This window comes from Haliotis rufescens, unplaced genomic scaffold (assembly GCF_023055435.1).
Source record: "Haliotis rufescens isolate VD_foot unplaced genomic scaffold, xgHalRufe1.0.p SCAF_8, whole genome shotgun sequence".
In the NCBI taxonomy this organism is placed as follows: Eukaryota; Metazoa; Mollusca; class Gastropoda; order Lepetellida; family Haliotidae; genus Haliotis; species Haliotis rufescens.
In genome coordinates, this window is record NW_025964372.1 from 22,083,948 (window position 1) to 22,102,581 (window position 18,634).

The 18,634-nt window shown below is 41.5% G+C and overlaps 1 protein-coding gene across 3 annotated transcripts in view; it reads left to right on the forward strand.

The window, feature by feature from the left end:
* LOC124142830 (ATP-binding cassette sub-family A member 2-like) overlaps positions 1 to 18,634 on the forward strand; it is a 94,161-nt gene that overhangs the window by 48,417 nt on the left and 27,110 nt on the right. For all 3 annotated transcript variants that reach the window (XR_007219379.1, XM_046511520.2, XM_046511519.2), the window contains exons 10-26: positions 788 to 952; positions 1,607 to 1,870; positions 2,486 to 2,614; positions 3,635 to 3,896; positions 4,686 to 4,861; positions 5,534 to 5,637; positions 6,441 to 6,555; positions 7,861 to 8,051; positions 8,796 to 8,946; positions 9,203 to 9,407; positions 10,475 to 10,654; positions 11,277 to 11,347; positions 12,134 to 12,375; positions 12,984 to 13,064; positions 13,710 to 13,906; positions 16,547 to 16,732; positions 17,769 to 18,083. Coding sequence is in view for 2 of the 3 variants with exons in the window: in XM_046511520.2 (XP_046367476.2) it covers positions 788 to 952; positions 1,607 to 1,870; positions 2,486 to 2,614; positions 3,635 to 3,896; positions 4,686 to 4,861; positions 5,534 to 5,637; positions 6,441 to 6,555; positions 7,861 to 8,051; positions 8,796 to 8,946; positions 9,203 to 9,407; positions 10,475 to 10,654; positions 11,277 to 11,347; positions 12,134 to 12,375; positions 12,984 to 13,064; positions 13,710 to 13,906; positions 16,547 to 16,732; positions 17,769 to 18,083 (3,034 nt within the window). In the remaining variant the exon portion in view is untranslated. The remainder of the gene's footprint in view (positions 1 to 787; positions 953 to 1,606; positions 1,871 to 2,485; positions 2,615 to 3,634; positions 3,897 to 4,685; positions 4,862 to 5,533; positions 5,638 to 6,440; positions 6,556 to 7,860; positions 8,052 to 8,795; positions 8,947 to 9,202; positions 9,408 to 10,474; positions 10,655 to 11,276; positions 11,348 to 12,133; positions 12,376 to 12,983; positions 13,065 to 13,709; positions 13,907 to 16,546; positions 16,733 to 17,768; positions 18,084 to 18,634) is intronic.

Below are 18,634 nucleotides of genomic sequence, written 5' to 3' on the forward strand. Positions count from 1 at the left end.
GGGCAGAGTTCCATGAATGGGATTCATTTGCTTTTGACATTTAGAACAACCTCGTGGGACTTACTCAACGTTAAGCACTGTGTAGATCCGGGTTAGACTTTGTCTTCAGCAATCTATGATTGTCAAAGGAGGCGATTAACAGGATTAGGTGGTCTGGCTCAATGACTTGGTTGATGCATGTCATTGTATATCCCAATAGCTTAGATTGATGCTCATGATGTCAATCCCTTTATCGTGTGGTCCAGACAAGATTATTTACAGGCCTCTGTCATATAGCTGGAATGTTGCTGAGTGCAGCATTAAGAAAAAAATAAGCAAGCAAAACTTAATTATAACAAATGTAATAATATCTATCATGACTGAAAGAGATTATATACCTGTGTGACATAAACTTCATTACTCCTGTAAGACACCAAGATTCTTGGTTAGGATAGGTCTCTACTAACCTATTCTGGTCGTAAGAGGTGACTAAATGGAATGGTTGGTCAGGACCTGTGACTTCGTTGATGGTGTGTCATCATACCCCAACAGCATGGATCGTTGCTGATAATATCAATCACTGTATTGTCTGTCCCGATTCAATTATTTACAGGCCGCTGTCATATAGCTGGGATATTGCTGAGTGCAGCATTAGACAACAAACACTCAACGCTGTTGATGGCGTGTCATTGTACCCCGACGATGGTTGTCATTGCTCATAATATCTATCACTAGTTTGGGGGCATTAAACAAAAAACAAACAAAAAATACTCTCCCTCACACACCTCTGCCTTGTGTTGGTTTACAGGTGAACAAGTTCGTCCAGTTCCACACAGAGCTGGAGATGCTGGCTAAGCTGGTGGAAATGATCCCACAGGATGCCTTCGACATTGACAACACAACTGACGCCCACCAAGGCGGGAACGAAACAACACCAGCTGCAGGCAACACCACTGATACAACGCCAACCAAGGTAGGAGGGTTATTGGTGTTGATGGTCACTCTCTGGTCACCGTCATAACAGGTCCCTTTCGTATTCAGTAGAACTTGTAAGCACTGTGTACATAAAAGTATAGTTTTTAGTATTTGGCGTAAAGCATGTACCTGCATTTATTGGTGTCTACTGTTATATACCTGCATTTAGATTTTTAATGAGAGCAGTAACATATTTTTACGACAAACGCCAACCGAAATGAATGGCTTGAACAACAAATTTTGCTTGATATTGTTGTACCTGTTAAAATCACATACTCTTCTGAAAGATATATATACCTTCACATTCCTTGTTTCAAAAGACCTTGTGTATTTTCAAAGTTACTTTGTGATAATCATATTGCCTCAAACCTTGTTTGCTGATGAATGTCAAGTAATTATGAATATTATGGAAAGTTTTTACTTATGTAATTGAAAAAGGAAAGAAAAAGATACCAAGTCTTTTTTCTTCCCTTTTTCCATTCATGAATCTGGTGCCAGATTTTTGTAAATGGCAAGGGCAGGTAACTCTAATCTTTCTTATTACAGTGGCCTTATTTCAATTCCCAATAAAACTGTAATTTCCATTCCGAAATAAAAAATGTAAAGAAGGGTTCTGTGAAAAAACGACTCCTTCACACATTGTTTTGCACAGATCCCCACAGTGAAACCAAAGGCCCAGCATCCCCAAGGCCTCCTCAAGCTGTGGTCCTTCATGCAGCAGACTGTGTGCGGCACTCCGCCCCCAACAATCCCCACAGACAAGGACGGCAACCCTGAACACCGCTCTGGTCTCGACGCCCTCAGCCTGTCATCCCGGCAACACAGGATGCTGGGAATCCTACTGCATGTCCTGTACAGCAACCCCAAGGTCCTCTATGCCCCGGCCAACACCTCTGCTGACGACGTCATGATTCAGGTGTGCAGACCATAGGGAAGGAGAATTTGTTAAACGAACTTCATTTTCTTAACTGAAAATCTCACTCACTCCTATCCGAGATCTTTTCAATGCTTATCATGATTGAGGTGGACCCATAACTTTGGTTTCTTTAAATGATTGTATGTTAAAGCATACCCGTGAAGATCCTGGGTAGTATAGGTCTTCAGCAACCCATCCTTGCCGTAAAAGGCGACTATGCTTGTCGTAACGGGATTGGGTGGTCAGGCTCGCTGACTTGGTTGATGCATGTCATTGTATCCCAATTGTTTGGATCGATACTCATGATGTCATTCACTGGATTGTGTGGTCCAGATTTGATTATTTACAGTGAGTGAGTGAGTATGATTTTACGTCGCTTTTAGCAATATTCCAGCAATATCACGGCGGGGGACACCAGAAATGGACTTCGCACATTGTACCCATGTTTAGAATCGGCGTGACGAGCTAACGCTTTAAGCACTAGGCTACCCGACTGCCCAATTATTTACAGACCACCGTCATATAGCTTGAGTATTGCTGAGTGCAGCGTTGGACAACAAACAAACAACAATTGCTTGACAGTTTAATCAGCTTGTAGATTTGTTTGTGTTGCAGGCAAATGCTTCGTTTGCATTCATTGACTTGATCAGTGACTACGCGCGGACTTGGCTGAACGTGTCTGTGGAGCTGAAGGAATACCTGGAGGAGCCTCAGACAGCCCACAACTTGGACTCCATCAGAGAGGTAGGAGCCTGTGTGTGTGTGTCTGTCTGTATGGCTGCCTGTGTAGCTGTCTGTCTGTCTGTCAGTTTGGGTGTCTGCTGTATGTCAGAGTCTGGCTGTGTGTCTGCTTGTTGCTTTCTCTGTATGGAGAGTGCTTCTATTGGTGACCACCTGGGTCGATGGACTTCACTGTGACCTGACTCGCATTGTCCCAGATGTACTGAACCCTGTGGTGATTCCAGGTTAGAATGGGTCCCAGCAACCTATTCTGGTCATAAGAGGTGGCGTAAGGGATCAGGTGACTTGTTTCCTCACAATAATAATCACTGGATTGTCTGGTCCAGACTTGGTTACAGGCCAGCTTGATAAAGTTGGAATATTGCTGAGTGTGTCATTAAACAACAAATGAACACACTGCCTGATTTATTGATGATTTCTATCATACCTGATGGCAGATTGTTCAACAAACTGTTAAAAGCAGACTTTTTGCAGACTCATATTTAATGTTCACAACAGATCAATAAAGTGAAAAGATTTGATGGATGGTCATTTTCTCTTTAAGTTGATATTCAATGTGTTTTAAAAGTTGTTTCTTCAATTTCATTGAACTATTGATAAAACCCTTTGTCACAGATATATACTCACCGCCAAAAGAAATGTGAATACCATACATGTTGCTTAATATGGATGCACAAACAAACATACTGTAATGTTGTGTAAACTGTTGGTCATAAATGCATAACACGTGACGTCATAGAGCCATGACTCGAGATGCACCGTTTGTCTTCTGCAGGAAGAGCGTGTAAAGTTTTGAAATCAAATGCAGCATACCGTGATACGAATAAAGTCACTCTGTGGTAACACTTGACTGATTGTTAGTTTTGTCATTGAGTGGTACACATTTGAAACATCTCTTCTTAGTGTACATACATCCCTAAATGTTTCTATGGTTCGCGTTTCTTTTGGCATCAACTCGGAAAATGAGCTCCTTTGACTTGTATTCCTACCTGAATTCATGTTTTTTTTCTTTTTGAAAAACAGATGCAGCATGAGCTGAAAGAACACCGTGGCATGCTGGGATGGATGTTCCAGATCCCGCAGTTGTCTCCCTTCCTTAACGAGACGGTGCCCACCAGCAAGGAGTACCTGCACTCTATCCAGGTCATCAGCAAGGCTGCTCACAGCTGGCTCACTCTGATGGATGGCATCAGTCTCAACGTGTTCCAGGGATTCGACAACGAGACAGCCATGGTCCAGTACTTCCTTAATGAAGCTTACCATGATAATGTCAGTGTGTTGGCAGGTGAGATATAATGTTATACAGCTGTACTTAATTTGCTTGTTTGTTTATTTGTTTGTTGTGTTATGCTGCACTCAGCAATATTCCAGCTATATGGCATCGGGTCTGTAAATAATCGAGTCTGGACCAGACTATCCAGTGATTGGCATCATGAGCATCGATCTACGCAATTGGGATACGATAACATGCATCAACCAAGCCAGAGAGCCTGACCAATCGATTCCGTTAGTCGCCTCTTATGACAAGCATAGTCGCCTTTTTAGGCGAATTAATTTGTTTGGTAGGACATGGTAGTCTTTTAGACAGCATAGACAATAAAACTGTCATTTAAATAAAATTGTCATTTAATCTAAAGAAAAATCGTGACAAATGACAATGAAAACCCATTGTATCCAAGTGTTGGGTAGTATGGTTATAAAACACAAAAGCTGACCCTATAAATTCAGAGACTTTGTAAAGTTATGGTTACATTGATTGGTTCAACATCTACAACATTTTCCACATAATGAATAGTCGAGGTGCCAAGACACAAAAGCGAGTGAAGTATTTTCTCACACCCCAAGTGTTTTAGCACTGCATGAAGGTGAACTTCTGAACCTCTAGTATTCTGGTTTAATTCACGTTTTTGTATTTGTTAAGGGTACATTTGACAAACACTATGAATTCATCGACTTCATAAAATTACGGAATAGCTCATAGGAAAATGTTCACTGAATACAACATTTTCCACATCAGGAATGGGCGAGGTGTAATCAGGTCACTTTTAACAGTAAAAACTGGTTTCCTTCCCAGGTGTTGTATTCGAGAACATAGGAGCAGACGGCTCCCTTCCTCCGCACATCCGCTACAAGATCCGCCAGAACGCGACCTTCACCCCAACCACGAAGTTTGTCCGCAAGCAGACGTGGTACCCAGGCCCTGGCCCAAGCAGTCACCCATACTACGAGTTCGGCTTCGTCTGGATCCAGGTAACCATAATGGATTGTTTGTGGGGGTTAAGTGGGTGAGTGAGTGAGTGAGTTTAACGCCATGTTGAAAAGTATTCCAGTTATATGATGGCGTGTCAGCTTAATGTGGGAAGAAGCTGTAAAAGTGATGCAGATCTCAGATACTTACTGCTTTTGTGAAACCCATGATCATGGGTATGGTGCTGACAAACTTGGAAACATAATCAGGTGAAATGGGATTTGAACACGCAATCATAGGTTTCTGATGGACCCAAAGGACACGATTCTGCACAGCAAATTACAGTGCCTTAGACGACATGGGGGCCACTCGTACCCCTAAGTTCATTCGATCTATCCTCTGTCATGATATTGTTAAAAGTTACCCACAGGTAGACATGAAAAATTGTTTGTTGGGGTTCATATGATCTGTTATCTGTTGATCTGTCATAATGTTGTTTATGGTTTACTGATTTTTTATCTCTTAATAATTTAATAATAAATAAAAGATCACCTGAAAATTGTTGTATGTGTTAATTGTTCACATACACTTGCCAGTTAATGTGTACAACATGTACAATACATGGCCTTCAAGGAGGAAGAAATTGGCATGTTGGAAGTATATTGCATTTCTACCTATGCCAGTGTATATGCCTGTAGATGCATCCGTGTTAATGTGGGATGTTTGTATTCCAGGACATTGTGGAGAGAGCCATCATCGATGTCCAGGTTGAGCGTGATGTGGTAGAGCCAGGGACCTACGCTCAACAGTTCCCCTACCCCTGCTTCATGTATGACCAGTAAGTGCTGTCCACAGACTTATCTTTGTACAGACTTATCCTTATACACACTTATCATCCAAAACTGGCTCCCACAGAAGATATCACTTGGGTGAGATCTAGCGATATCTACATAGTAGATATTGCTGCAATGAAATTGCATCACAATGCTTTGCAGACCATTGTGATGTCATTGGTTACCATGACGTCACAATTAAATGACACCACTAATGGATCTGCTCACTGAAGCTGTTAACAGTACTTTTTACACTCAAGACACTGCTTATTACTGTCTACAAACTGAAAAAGTTGGAAGAATGATGTAGCATGATAAATAGAGAATCTCACGCTAGTGTCTTTTGATATCAAATATATCAACACTCGTTGATAGCAGTACTTTTTACTGTGAAGCCTCAGAGTTTATCCACTTTTATCAACTCGTGTTGATATATTTGATATCAAAAGACACGAGGTTGAGATTCTCTATTCATCTTTGTTCACACATATCCTCACAGACATCCTTATACACACTTATCTATGTACAGACTTATCCTTATACACCATTTATCCTTGTACAGACTTATCCCTATACACACTTATCCCTGTTCAGACGTATCTTTATACAGACTTACCTTTGTACGCACCTACTCTCATACGTACTTATCCTTATACACACATATCCTTACAATGTACACAGGGTTTATCCCTACACATACACATCTGCACACCCCAATCTACCCACACCCACCTCCCTACCCCCACCCCACACCCACATCCCAATGCTTGTATGCTAGAATATACAAATGGTGTGTTTGCTGTTGCAGGTTTGTCTTCATGATTGAGCATGTGATGCCCCTGTGCCTGACTATATCCTGGGTGTATTCCGTGGCCATGTTGGTGCAGAGCATTGTGTATGAGAAGGAGCAGCGGCTGAAAGAGGTATGTGGCATACAGACAGAAAGCACCTGTCAAGTGTCAGGGTTAAATCTTTTCCATACAGTGTAAAGCAGTGGTGAGGTGGCCAAGTGGTTAAAGTGTTTGCTCATCACGCTGAAGGCCTTTGTTCCATTCCCCACTAGGGTTCAATGTGTGTACCCATTTCTAGTGTGCCCTGCAGTGATATGGCTGGATAGTGGTTGAAAACCATTATCGCTAACTCACTACATACAACACCCATCATGACCACTCGAAATCCCTTACCGCATGTAATTGAGAAGTCAGTTCTATCCTAATTAATAATGGTGTAACGATACGGCAATACGAGGCCTACGCTACAATACATCAATTAACAAACCATGTATCACTATACCATACAATACATTACAAGTTATATTTGTTCAACAACCAGCTTATGCACATCCTGTAGTATTTCCCGGTTGGCTATAAATAGCAGAACATTCACAGTGCCCTCTGCCCTACAATAGCCCATTTTGATCTTTAAAATTTTAAAACATATGACTCACGGTTGTGATTCACCTGCAAAAAAAAAAAATATCAACTTATGAAATAAAAGTGCTGTAATGGGATACGAATCATAACGCACCCACAGTATCGGGATATGTATCATACTGCCACCCCATCGTATCGTTACACCTCTACTAATTAAGTCATTCTAATCAGTAAGTCATGACCAAATGTCTTTGGTTGATAGATATGATAAAGGACAATCTCATTAAATTCAGATCTTAGTTCTCGCTCCCACAAAACAAAGATCTGTGGACATCCCATTACGGGTCATGTCAGAATGATCTTTCATCGGACCAATCAGAGCATCACTTACCAGATCGGGAAAGTGACAGATGGAATGTGTTTTTTAATCATGCAACCTCAAAAGATTCAACACAGGGTATTCCAAATGATGGCATTTTGGACTGAATCCATACAATCTATGTTCTTTTGTTCAGTTTTCAAATTTTAAATCAAGAATGTTTCAAAATATGTTTTGAAGCATAGTTGCAAGTTTGAAACTTGTAAAGCCGTAAAGCATGAGAAAGTTGCCTTCTGATTGGCTAATGTCGACTTCTTGTCAGTCATTCCATTTGTCAGTCAAAGTTTGCGAAAGGTCGGTCTGATGTGACCAGTAATGGAATTTCCTCAGATCTTTGTTTAGCGGTAGCGAGAACTAAGATCTGGCTTTGATGAGATTGGACAAAGAAGTACAATGTAAGTTTGTAAAGTAAGCAAACAATGAAAATGTGTTTGTATCATTTCATGATCAACATCTCTGTGTCGCCATGGTTACAGGTGATGAAGATGATGGGTATGAACAATGCTGTCCATTGGTGTGCATGGTTCTTGACGACGTTCCTGCAGATGAGCATCACAGTGGGGGTCCTCACCGCCATGTTTAAGTATGGGCGTGTTCTCGCCCACAGTGATCCCCTCGTGGTGTTTATGCTGCTGGAGGTCTATGTCATAGCCACTATATCGTTATGGTGAGTAGGAGAGGTTATGCAGCTACAGAGAATCTCGCCCGAGTGGCTTTTGATGTCACATATATCAACACAAGTCGATAATAGGGCATAAAGAGGAATTTCAAGCTTTTATCAAGGGAGTGTTGATATATTTCATGTCATGATCGCTGAACACAAAGTTTTGTGACCTTTTTGTGCCATATAAATACAAGCATTACTATTATTATTATTATTATTATCATCATCATCATCATTGTTATTAAAAGACACTTTCTCAACCGAAAGTGTCACAATCTCCTAACATTAAGGTAATAGAACTTCTGATGTACCATATTGAAATCAGAGCTCTTATGAAGTTGTCGTTACACAGTTATCTCCCTTTTTGAGATGGCTACACAGAAACTGAGCCCTCCAAACCAATGAGTTTGCTTCCAGCGCAATGGTATATTGTACAAGAGTCTTTTTATCAGAGATGACAAAATGCCATGGGGTACTGCAGATTTGAAAGCCATTTGAGTTAGTTTGAATATAATTAATGATTTAAATGTCTAGATGAATTTTCAGTTAATAATTTTCTGAACAGCATCCTCCCTGTTGACTTGATTAATTGTATATCATTCATTTAAGTCGAATAAAAAATTGAACAATTTGTATATAAAAGAAATTAATCAAAATAGGACAATCCGTAAACCAGCCATGACGCTATTTGTTCATCACTTCTATCACTGGATGTAGTTTTATTCTATTGTTTCTTTGTTCCTACAGTTTCCTGATCAGTGTGTTGTACTCCAAGGCTAAGGTGGCCGCTGCATGTGCCGGCATCATCTACTTCCTGTCTTACGTCCCCTACATGTACGTGGCCATCAAGGAGGACATTGCCGGCGACCGCATCCCGGGCTATGTCAAGTCCCTTGTGGTGGGTACTTGCTGACTTTATTATGTGTGTTGAGACCATACCATGTCAAACATTTACTCTGAGGATGCTAATACTCGGTGCTCTTTCCGATGGGGGTAATCAGAAAAGTTTGCAGGTCCTCCATGATGTTTACAAATAGGCTTCACATTTGAAACCTTTGAAATCTTGAAATCAGATTTAAAACATTAAGAGCTTAAGACAACTCTCATCCACTCACTATAACATGAAGACATGACATGTGACCTGCCTGTTTCAGTCCCTCTCCTCTACCACAGCGTTCGGCCTGGGGGCCAAGTACTTCGCGTACTATGAGGAGATGGGGGTAGGGGTACAGTGGGACAACATCTACAGGTCCCCAGTGGAGGATGATGAGTACACCCTCTTCATGGTCATCCTCATGATCATCCTCGACTCCTTCCTGTACGGACTCCTCGTCTGGTACATCGAGCATGTCTTCCCAGGTACTTGATTATTGTCATTATGGCATACAAGGTTTGGTGCTGAATGTCTCCAACTGTTATGATTGCTATACATTTCACAACCATCGTAACTCTTGTGCATTCTGACATGATCATCGTAACTCCCACACCTGACACAACTATCATAACTCCCACCCCTGACACAACCATCGTAACTCCCACACCTGACACAACCATCGTAACTCCTATACCTGACAGAACTATCATAACCCCAACACCTGATACAACCATCGTAACCCCCACAGCTGACACAACCATTGTAACTCCTACACCTGACACAACCATCGTAACTCCCACACCTGACACTCCCGTCATAACTCCCACACCTGACACAACTATCGTAACTCCCACACCTGACACAACCATCGTAACTCCGACACATGACACAACCATCGTAACTCCGACACCTGACACAACCATCGTAACTCCGACACATGACACAACCATCGTAACTCCTACACCTGACACAACCATCGTAACTCCCACACCTGACACTCCCGTCATAACTCCCACACCTGACACAACTATCGTAACTCCCACACCTGACACAACCATCGTAACTCCGACACATGACACAACCATCGTAACTCCGACACCTGACACAACCATCGTAACTCCGACACCTGACACTACCAAGGTAACTCCCACAACTGACACAACCATTGTAACCCTCACATCTGACACAACCATCAAAACTCCGACACCTGACACAACCATCGTAACTCCGACACCTGACACTACCAAGGTAACTCCCACAACTGACACAACCATTGTAACCCTCACATCTGACACAACCATCGAAACTCCCACACCTGACACAACCATCGTAACTCCGACACCTGACACTACCAAGGTAACTCCCACAACTGACACAACCATTGTAACCCTCACATCTGACACAACCATCGAAACTCCTACACCTGACACAACCATCGTAACTCAAAAACAGTGCACAACCTATTGTAACCAAGATATGTGCATGCTATGATCGTCGCTTTATACTAGTGATCAAGCTGTGGTTGACCATGATAATCTGCTGTTTCCTTCAGGATCGTATGGTCTCTCCAAGCCGTGGTACTTCCCCTTCACCAAGTCCTACTGGTGCGGCAGCCACGTCAAACACACCGACGACTGCACCAGTGTCCTAGACCTGTGTCGTCGTGGCAACGGTAGCCATGTGTCTGTCACGGAGGAGGACCAGGCGTGCGCTATGGCACAGCAGAGTGCTGGTAAGTGAGCAGGGTTTCAAAGTTTCAATTCATTTTGAATATGATTCCATTCTCTGTGCTTGAGTGAATTCAAAATAATGTATCTATCTGGACTTGACAAGTAGGTTTCAAAGAAAACCGTTAACACCTGCATGCGATCACTTACCGTATTTTCTCTATTAAGATGCTTGGCCGCCAAAACAGGCCAGCTGCCAAGTGACCCCAGGTTATACGTTCTTTCCGCAAAATAGAAACAAGGCATCTATTAGACAATTGGTCTCTAATAGTGGCCATCTGCAATTGAATAAATTGATGAAATTAATGATCCCTATCACATTAACTTACACCATCTAATGATTACTCCCTTCAGACAAGTTAGCGAGTTGCCACTGTGCCAGCATTAAACAGAATAAATGCCGAGTCAATGCTTCCATGAAATTAATAGACACTGGAACATCTAATAGAAGAAATACTGTAAAGCCCAGCAGAGATGAATATTATTTTGGCTGAAAGCACACTTTGTAATTCATGTCATTTTCGACTTCTCTATGATGATTATATGTAGAACTGATTATTGTGAATATTTACTTTTTCAAAATATAAAGTTTAACCGCTGCGTTAATAAAAACCTGTTTCATTCCAGACCAAAGTATCATGTTTGAGCAGGACCCCATCCACTTACCTGAAGGAGTGTGTATAGACAATCTCACCAAGGTAATGATCAGTATTTTAATGCAAACTTGTTTTCTTTGTCTGGTGTTGTGGGTAGCCTTGTTGCAAAGTTGTTTGCTTGTCATGCATGCAACAGGGTTCAATTTGTGAGAAAACATTTTGCCTGAAGAGCTGTTTATGACCATATGTTCTTGTGAATAATGCACATTTTTCACAGTAGAAATACACCTGTGTAGAGAGGGGTGCGTATTATGGATGCAGACAAAGTGGGCTCATTGATTTTTTACAAAACGAAAAAGCATAACATGCAACATGTCAACAAATTGGTTGTGAAATATGCCAGTTTGTTCCCTTCTTACACTATTTTGTAGTAATAACTATATTTCTGGCTTTTGGTTAATATCTTTTTTAAAAATTCATTTGTTTTTATACGGTTCCAATGTTATTTTTTCCTGTATTTTGGTCCTTAGCCTGTCAGCTCCATCACTCGGTGGAGATTCCAAGTTAGAATTGGTCCCCAGCAACCTTTTCTGGTCTCTAGAAGCACCTCGATGATTTGAGTGATGGCAGGTCAATGACCTAAACAGCGTGGATTGTTGCTTACAATATCAATCACTGGATTGTCTGGTTGATTATTTACCTGCCGTCATATAATACTGCAATAGCTTTAAACAACACGCTGTCAGTTCCATTCCCTGAGATTCACAAAGTGGCAGATTTCTGCAACCGGAACACATTCAGCCTTCCTCCATATTAATCCCTCACATAAGAATATTTGAAATCCTCTATGATATGACCAGTGATAACTTTTTGTACTCATTTCCTCAGGTATACAAGCTTGGCAAGAAGACTGCAATCAAGAACTTGTCCTTGAATTTCTATGAAGGTCAGATAACATCTTTCCTTGGACACAACGGTGCAGGGAAGACCACCACGATGTCCATCCTGACCGGCCTCATTCCCCCAACATCGGGATACGCAACAATATATGGCCTTGACATTCGCAGCGACATGGACGTCATCAGACAGAGTCTGGGCATGTGTCCTCAACACAATGTGTTGTTTGACAAGTAAGCAGACATGGGAGCATCACAAGAATCTATGAAAATGTTGATTATTCAAGTAGCTGCTCAAAGTATAAATTTACTGACATCACCATTAAATCCCACTATCTCAGGATTTGCAACTGGTGACCCACTCGAAAGGGTGATGATTTTGTGGTCTGCCTGGCCATCATTTGGTTGCATGCAGTCTGCAGTGCTATAGCTGGAGCACAAGGTGTCTGGGTTAGAATAGGTCCCTACCAGAGTCGGCTTAACTGATCAGGTGGTCAGACTGTGTGACTGGGTTTATTGGATATCATTGTACACAAACACTGCTGTTGCTGGAATACTGCTGAATGCATCATTATTAAACGAACAAACAAACAAAACTATTGCTGATTGCAGTGTTAAACTTTCCACAAATGTTGATATGAGTATAAGAATGTATTGAACAATATTTCTTGTTAAAACCCAATTCATTGGCTAATGAAATGGGGGGTTTTCATCATGTAGCCTTACTTGCCTTCCCATGCCCATTCTTTGCTTGTATTTCCCATATCAACACCTTGCTTGTATTTCCCATATCATCACCTTGCTTGTATTTCCCATATCAACACCTGTCTTGTATTTCCCAGACTGACGGTGGAGGAGCACCTGTGGTTCTATGCTCAACTGAAGGGCATGAAGTCTCCGGATATCAAGATAGAACTGGACAGGTAAACACAGATTTTCCCATTTTCTATGCTGTGAGATGTCATGTCATTAACTTCATAAGTGTAAAGCTGAAGTATAATACTCTGGTTCTGAAGGAAGATGTAGCAAATCAAAGAATGGATGACAGACAAGTCCTGGGCACCCTACAATCTCATATCAGATCTCTCTGCTTGAAGATCTGAAAAAACCCTTGTGTTAAGAAATTCAGGGATGCTTAACTGATTTCTAAGAAAAGACTTAACAGGAATTTTCTGAATTGAATATTATCGTACTATTATATTTTGTGAGTAGTTTATACACCCTGTCATATATGAGCACCATGACATCTAGAGACAGAATAGTGTATTATTGAGGAAATGTATGTGTGGGTTTTCTTTTTGTAAGATCTTCATGCAGAGAGGCATTATATCAGAGGAAAAGATCTGGAGCCAGTTTCACAAATTAATAGTAGTGCTACATACGACTGTCATTTCGCCCATTACTCAACATAGACTTGCAGTAGTTGTAGCTGTATGGCCGCATTCTGAAATGGGGCCCAGATTGTAATGAGATTGGGGGATTCGGCTTGGACTATTAAGTTTAACTATCATAAACAATGTGCCGAGATAATGGCGTTTGAGTTTATTTTTCACTGTGTGTGTTGTCAGAATGATTAAGGACCTTGACCTGCCCAACAAGCGCCACACAGTGGTAGATTCCTTGTCAGGAGGAATGCAGAGGAAGTTGTCTGTCGCCATTGCCTTCGTGGGAGGGTCAAGGACAGTGATACTGGACGAACCCACTGCAGGGATTGACCCCTACGCCAGAAGGGCCATCTGGGAACTCCTGATGCAGTATAAAGAAGGTGAGAGGGTGGGATGGATGTATTTGTGATGATGCATATTGATAAGGAGGGAGATAGGACCTATACATGCATAAAGAGGGATGCATATTGGGTGATGCATATTGATATGGATGGAGATAGGACCTATACATACTTAAAGAAGGATGCATATGGGGTGATGCATATTGATATGGATGGAGGTAGGACCTATACATGCATAAAGAAGGATACATATCGGGGGATGCATATTGATATGGATAGAGGTAGGACCTATACATGCATAAAGAAGGATGCATATGGTGTGATGCATGTTGATATGAATGGAGGTAGGACCTATACATGCATAAAGAAGGATGCATATGGGGTGATGCATATTGATATGGTTGGAGATAGGACCTATACATGCATAAAGAAGGATGCATATCGGGGGATGCATGTTGATAAGGAGGGAGGTAGGACCTATACATGCATAAAGAAGGATGCATATGGTGTGATGCATATTGATATGGATGGAGGTAGGACCTATACATGCATAAAGAAGGATGCATATGGTGTGAATCATGTTGATATGGATGGAGGTAGGACCTATACATGCATAAAGAAGGATGCATATGGTGTGAATCATGTTGATATGGATGGAGGTAGGACCTATACATGCATAAAGAAGGATGCATATGGTGTGATGCATATTGATATGGATGGAGATAGGACCTATACATGCATAAAGAAGGATGCATATGGTGTGATGCATATTGATATGGATGGAGATAGGACCTGTACATACTTGAAGAAGGATGCATATGGTGTGATGCATATTGATAAGGAGGGAAAAGGACCTATACATGCATAAAGAAGGATGCATACGGGGTGATGCATATTGATATGGATGGAGGTAAGACCTATACATGCATAAAGAAGGATACATATGGGGTGATGCATATTGATATGGATGGAGATAGGACCTATACATGCATAAAGAAGGATGCATATCGGGGGATGCATATTGATATGGATGGAGGTAGGACCTATACATGCATAAAGAAGGATGCATATCGGGTGATGCATGTTGATAAGGAGGGAGGTAGGACCTATACATGCATAAAGAAGGATGCATATGGTGTGATGCATATTGATATGGATGGAGGTAGGACCTATACATGCATAAAGAAGGATGCATATGGTGTGATGCATATTGATATGGATGGAGATAGGACCTATACATGCATAAAGAAGGATGCATATGGTGTGATGCATATTGATATGGATGGAGATAGGACCTATACATGCATAAAGAAGGATGCATATGGTGTGATGCATATTGATATGGATGGAGGTAGGACCTATACATGCATAAAGAAGGATGCATATGGTGTGATGCATGTTGATATGGATGGAGGTAGGACCTATACATGCATAAAGAAGGATGCATATTGGGTGATGCATATTGATATGGATGGAGATAGGACCTATACATGCTTAAAGAAGGATGCATATGGTGTGATGCATGTTGATAAGGAGGGAGAAAAGACCTTTACATGCTTAAAGAAGGATGCATATGGGGTGATGCATATTGATAAGGAGGGAGAAAAGACCTATACATGCATAAAGAAGGATGCATATGGTGTGATGCATATTGATATGGATGGAGGTAGGACCTATACATGCATAAAGAAGGATGCATATGGTGTGATGCATATTGATATGGATGGAGGTAGGACCTATACATGCATAAAGAAGGATGCATATCGGGTGATGCATATTGATATGGATGGAGGTAGGACCTATACATGCATAAAAAAAGATGCATATCAGGTGATGCATATTGATATGGATGGAGGTAGGACCTATACATGCATAAAAAAGGATGCATATGGGGTGATGCATATTGATATGGATGGAGGTAGGACCTATACATGCATAAAAAAGGATGCATATGGGGTGATGCATATTGATAAGGGTGGATCAGGACTAGTGGATGCATTAAGAAGGATGCATATGGGATGATGCATATTAATATCAAGAGAGATAGGACTAGTGGATGCATATGATATCAATGGATCTGTACACAATAGATGGATGCATATTGGATGGGTGGATGCATATGGGATGATGCATATTATTTGGATGAGCAAAGAGTGTTTGATGCATATTGGATTATGCATATCCTACATATAGGATCATGCATATTAAACAGTGGGCATAGGATGGGTGGATGTATGCATAGGGTACAATAACCATTGTGTGATATACTGCCACCTTTGTATTAATCACTGAGAAATTGACCTGTGAAGATCCGGGATAGAATAGGTCTTCAGAGACCCATGCTTGCCGTGAAAGGCGACTATGCTTGTTGTAAGAGGCGACTAACGGGATCGGGTGGTCAGGCTTGCTGACTTGGTTAATGCATGTCATCGATCCCAGTTGCATGGATCGATGCTCATGATATCAATCACTGGCTTGTCTGGTCCAGACTCGATTATTTACAGACCACCGTCATATAGCTGTAATATTGCTGAGTGCGGCGTAAAACAAAAACCCACCAACCAACCACTTAGAAATTATTTGGTCATCGAAAGTATAGTGATATTGTATCCATTGCTTGGTGTGTTGTGTTGCTGTGTTTTGTTGACTCAGTGTGATGAGTGTGACTGTGTTCATCAGGTCGCACCATCATCCTGTCCACACACCACATGGATGAGGCAGACATCCTTGGTGACAGGGTGGCCATCATCAACAATGGCCAGCTCAAGTGCTGTGGGTCATCCATCTTCCTGAAGAACAGCATAGGGGAGGGCTACCATCTGACCGTCGTCAAGGAGGAACCAACTGAGGACAACCAAGATGCAGGTAGGGAGAATATGTTCATTGATCTCATTCAGCAAGTCCCTGTATCAGTATTAGCTGGGAGAAAATCAGACTTGATCAGATTCAGTTGGGAGAAATTCAGACTTGATCAGATTCAGTTGGGAGAAAATCAGACTTGATCAGATTCAGTTGGGAGAAAATTCGGACTTGATCAGATTCAGTTGGGAGAAATTCGGACTTGATCAGATTCAGTTGGGAGAAAACTGGACTTGATCAGATTCAGTTGAGAGAAATTCAGACTTGATCAGATTCACTTGGGAGAAAATCAGACTTGATCAGATTCAGTTGGGAGAAAACTGGACTTGATCAGATTCAGTTGAGAGAAATTCAGACTTGATCAGATTCACTTGGGAGAAAATCAGACTTGATCAGATTCAGTTGGGAGAAAATTCGGACTTGATCAGATTCAGTTGGGAGAAATTCAGACTTGATCAGATTCACTTGGGAGAAAACTGGACTTGATCAGATTCACTTGGGAGAAAATCAGACTTGATCAGATTAAGGAAGTAGATATGTTATATCAGTATGAGTTAAGAGTCAATGTTTCTTGATCAGATTCATTGAGGGTGGGGCGGATATGTTCCTATTAGGTTTAGTTGGGTAAAATATTCCTTTGTCAGAATGAGTGGGGAGAAACTGTTCCATGTTGAGATTCACTGGATTGAAAAATGTACCTTGTTTATTCAGTTGGGAGAAAAGCTGACTTGAACAGGTTCACTTTGAGGATTTATTCAGGTTTGAGGAGAAACGTACCTTTGAGAATTGTTGCTATGTCAATAGTGCCTATAAATACAGTCAAACACCGCTATGTCAAGACAACCGTGAGTTGATTTGTCAAACTTACAGTTGTCTTGAAGTAATAGCATGGTCCCTGCATATTCCTTCTTTATTCATCATTTTCAGTTTTGTCGAACCATGGATAACTCAAAGTATTTACATAGCTCCCTTTCAACTTCGACACAACAGTGTTTGACTGTAGCTCTCTTACCCTGATATGCATCCTTCCACCTTTCTTCAGACACATCATGTGATGAACTAGAAGTCGAAAATACTCATCACCAGCCACCCAAGCTTGTCTCCCCTTGTAAGGAGGCGAAGGTCACAGAATTCATCCAGAAATATGTGCCAACGGTGTACTTGGTGTCCGAGTCCAAGCGGGAACTACACTACATTCTGCCATTTGAGGAAGCCAAGAAGAAGAGCTTTGAAAAGCTGTTTCAGGCCATGGATTCCGACATGGACAATGTCCACATCATCAGCTATGGTGTGAAGGATACGACCTTGGAAGAGGTTTTCTTGAAGGTCACAGAAGCTGGCTATCAGGAAGAAGAAAGTAAGTGGGAAGACGGTTCTGGTTCACTATTTAAGCATTTTAACTGAGTTGGACTGTGTTGACTTGATGAAATTAAACAGGCCTGTGTTTGCCAGGTTTTGTCATGGGCTTTCATGGTTACTCAGAACCTGGTACTACCTGGCCTTTGCTTCACAAAGAAATCTTAGGGCTAAGACTGAAGTAACTTCCAAACTTTAACATACAGTCATGATAGTTGTAGTGCTAAGATTGCTTGGTGAAATGGTACACTTGATGGGTTTTTGTTTTGGAAGGATGGCTGTCAAGTGTCGATAATATCCGCAAAGATCTTTGTAAGAATTGTTCTTCAGCAACCCATGCAGGATGAAAGAAGCGACTAATGGGATCGGGTTGTCAGGCTCGCTGACTTAGTTGATGCATGTCATCGATCCCAATTGCATGGATCGATGCTCATGATATCAATCACTGGCTTGTCTGGTCCAGACTCGATTATTTACAGACCGCCATCATATAGCTGTAATATTGCTGAGTGCAGCGTAAAACAGCAACCCATGCATGATGAAAGAAGCGAC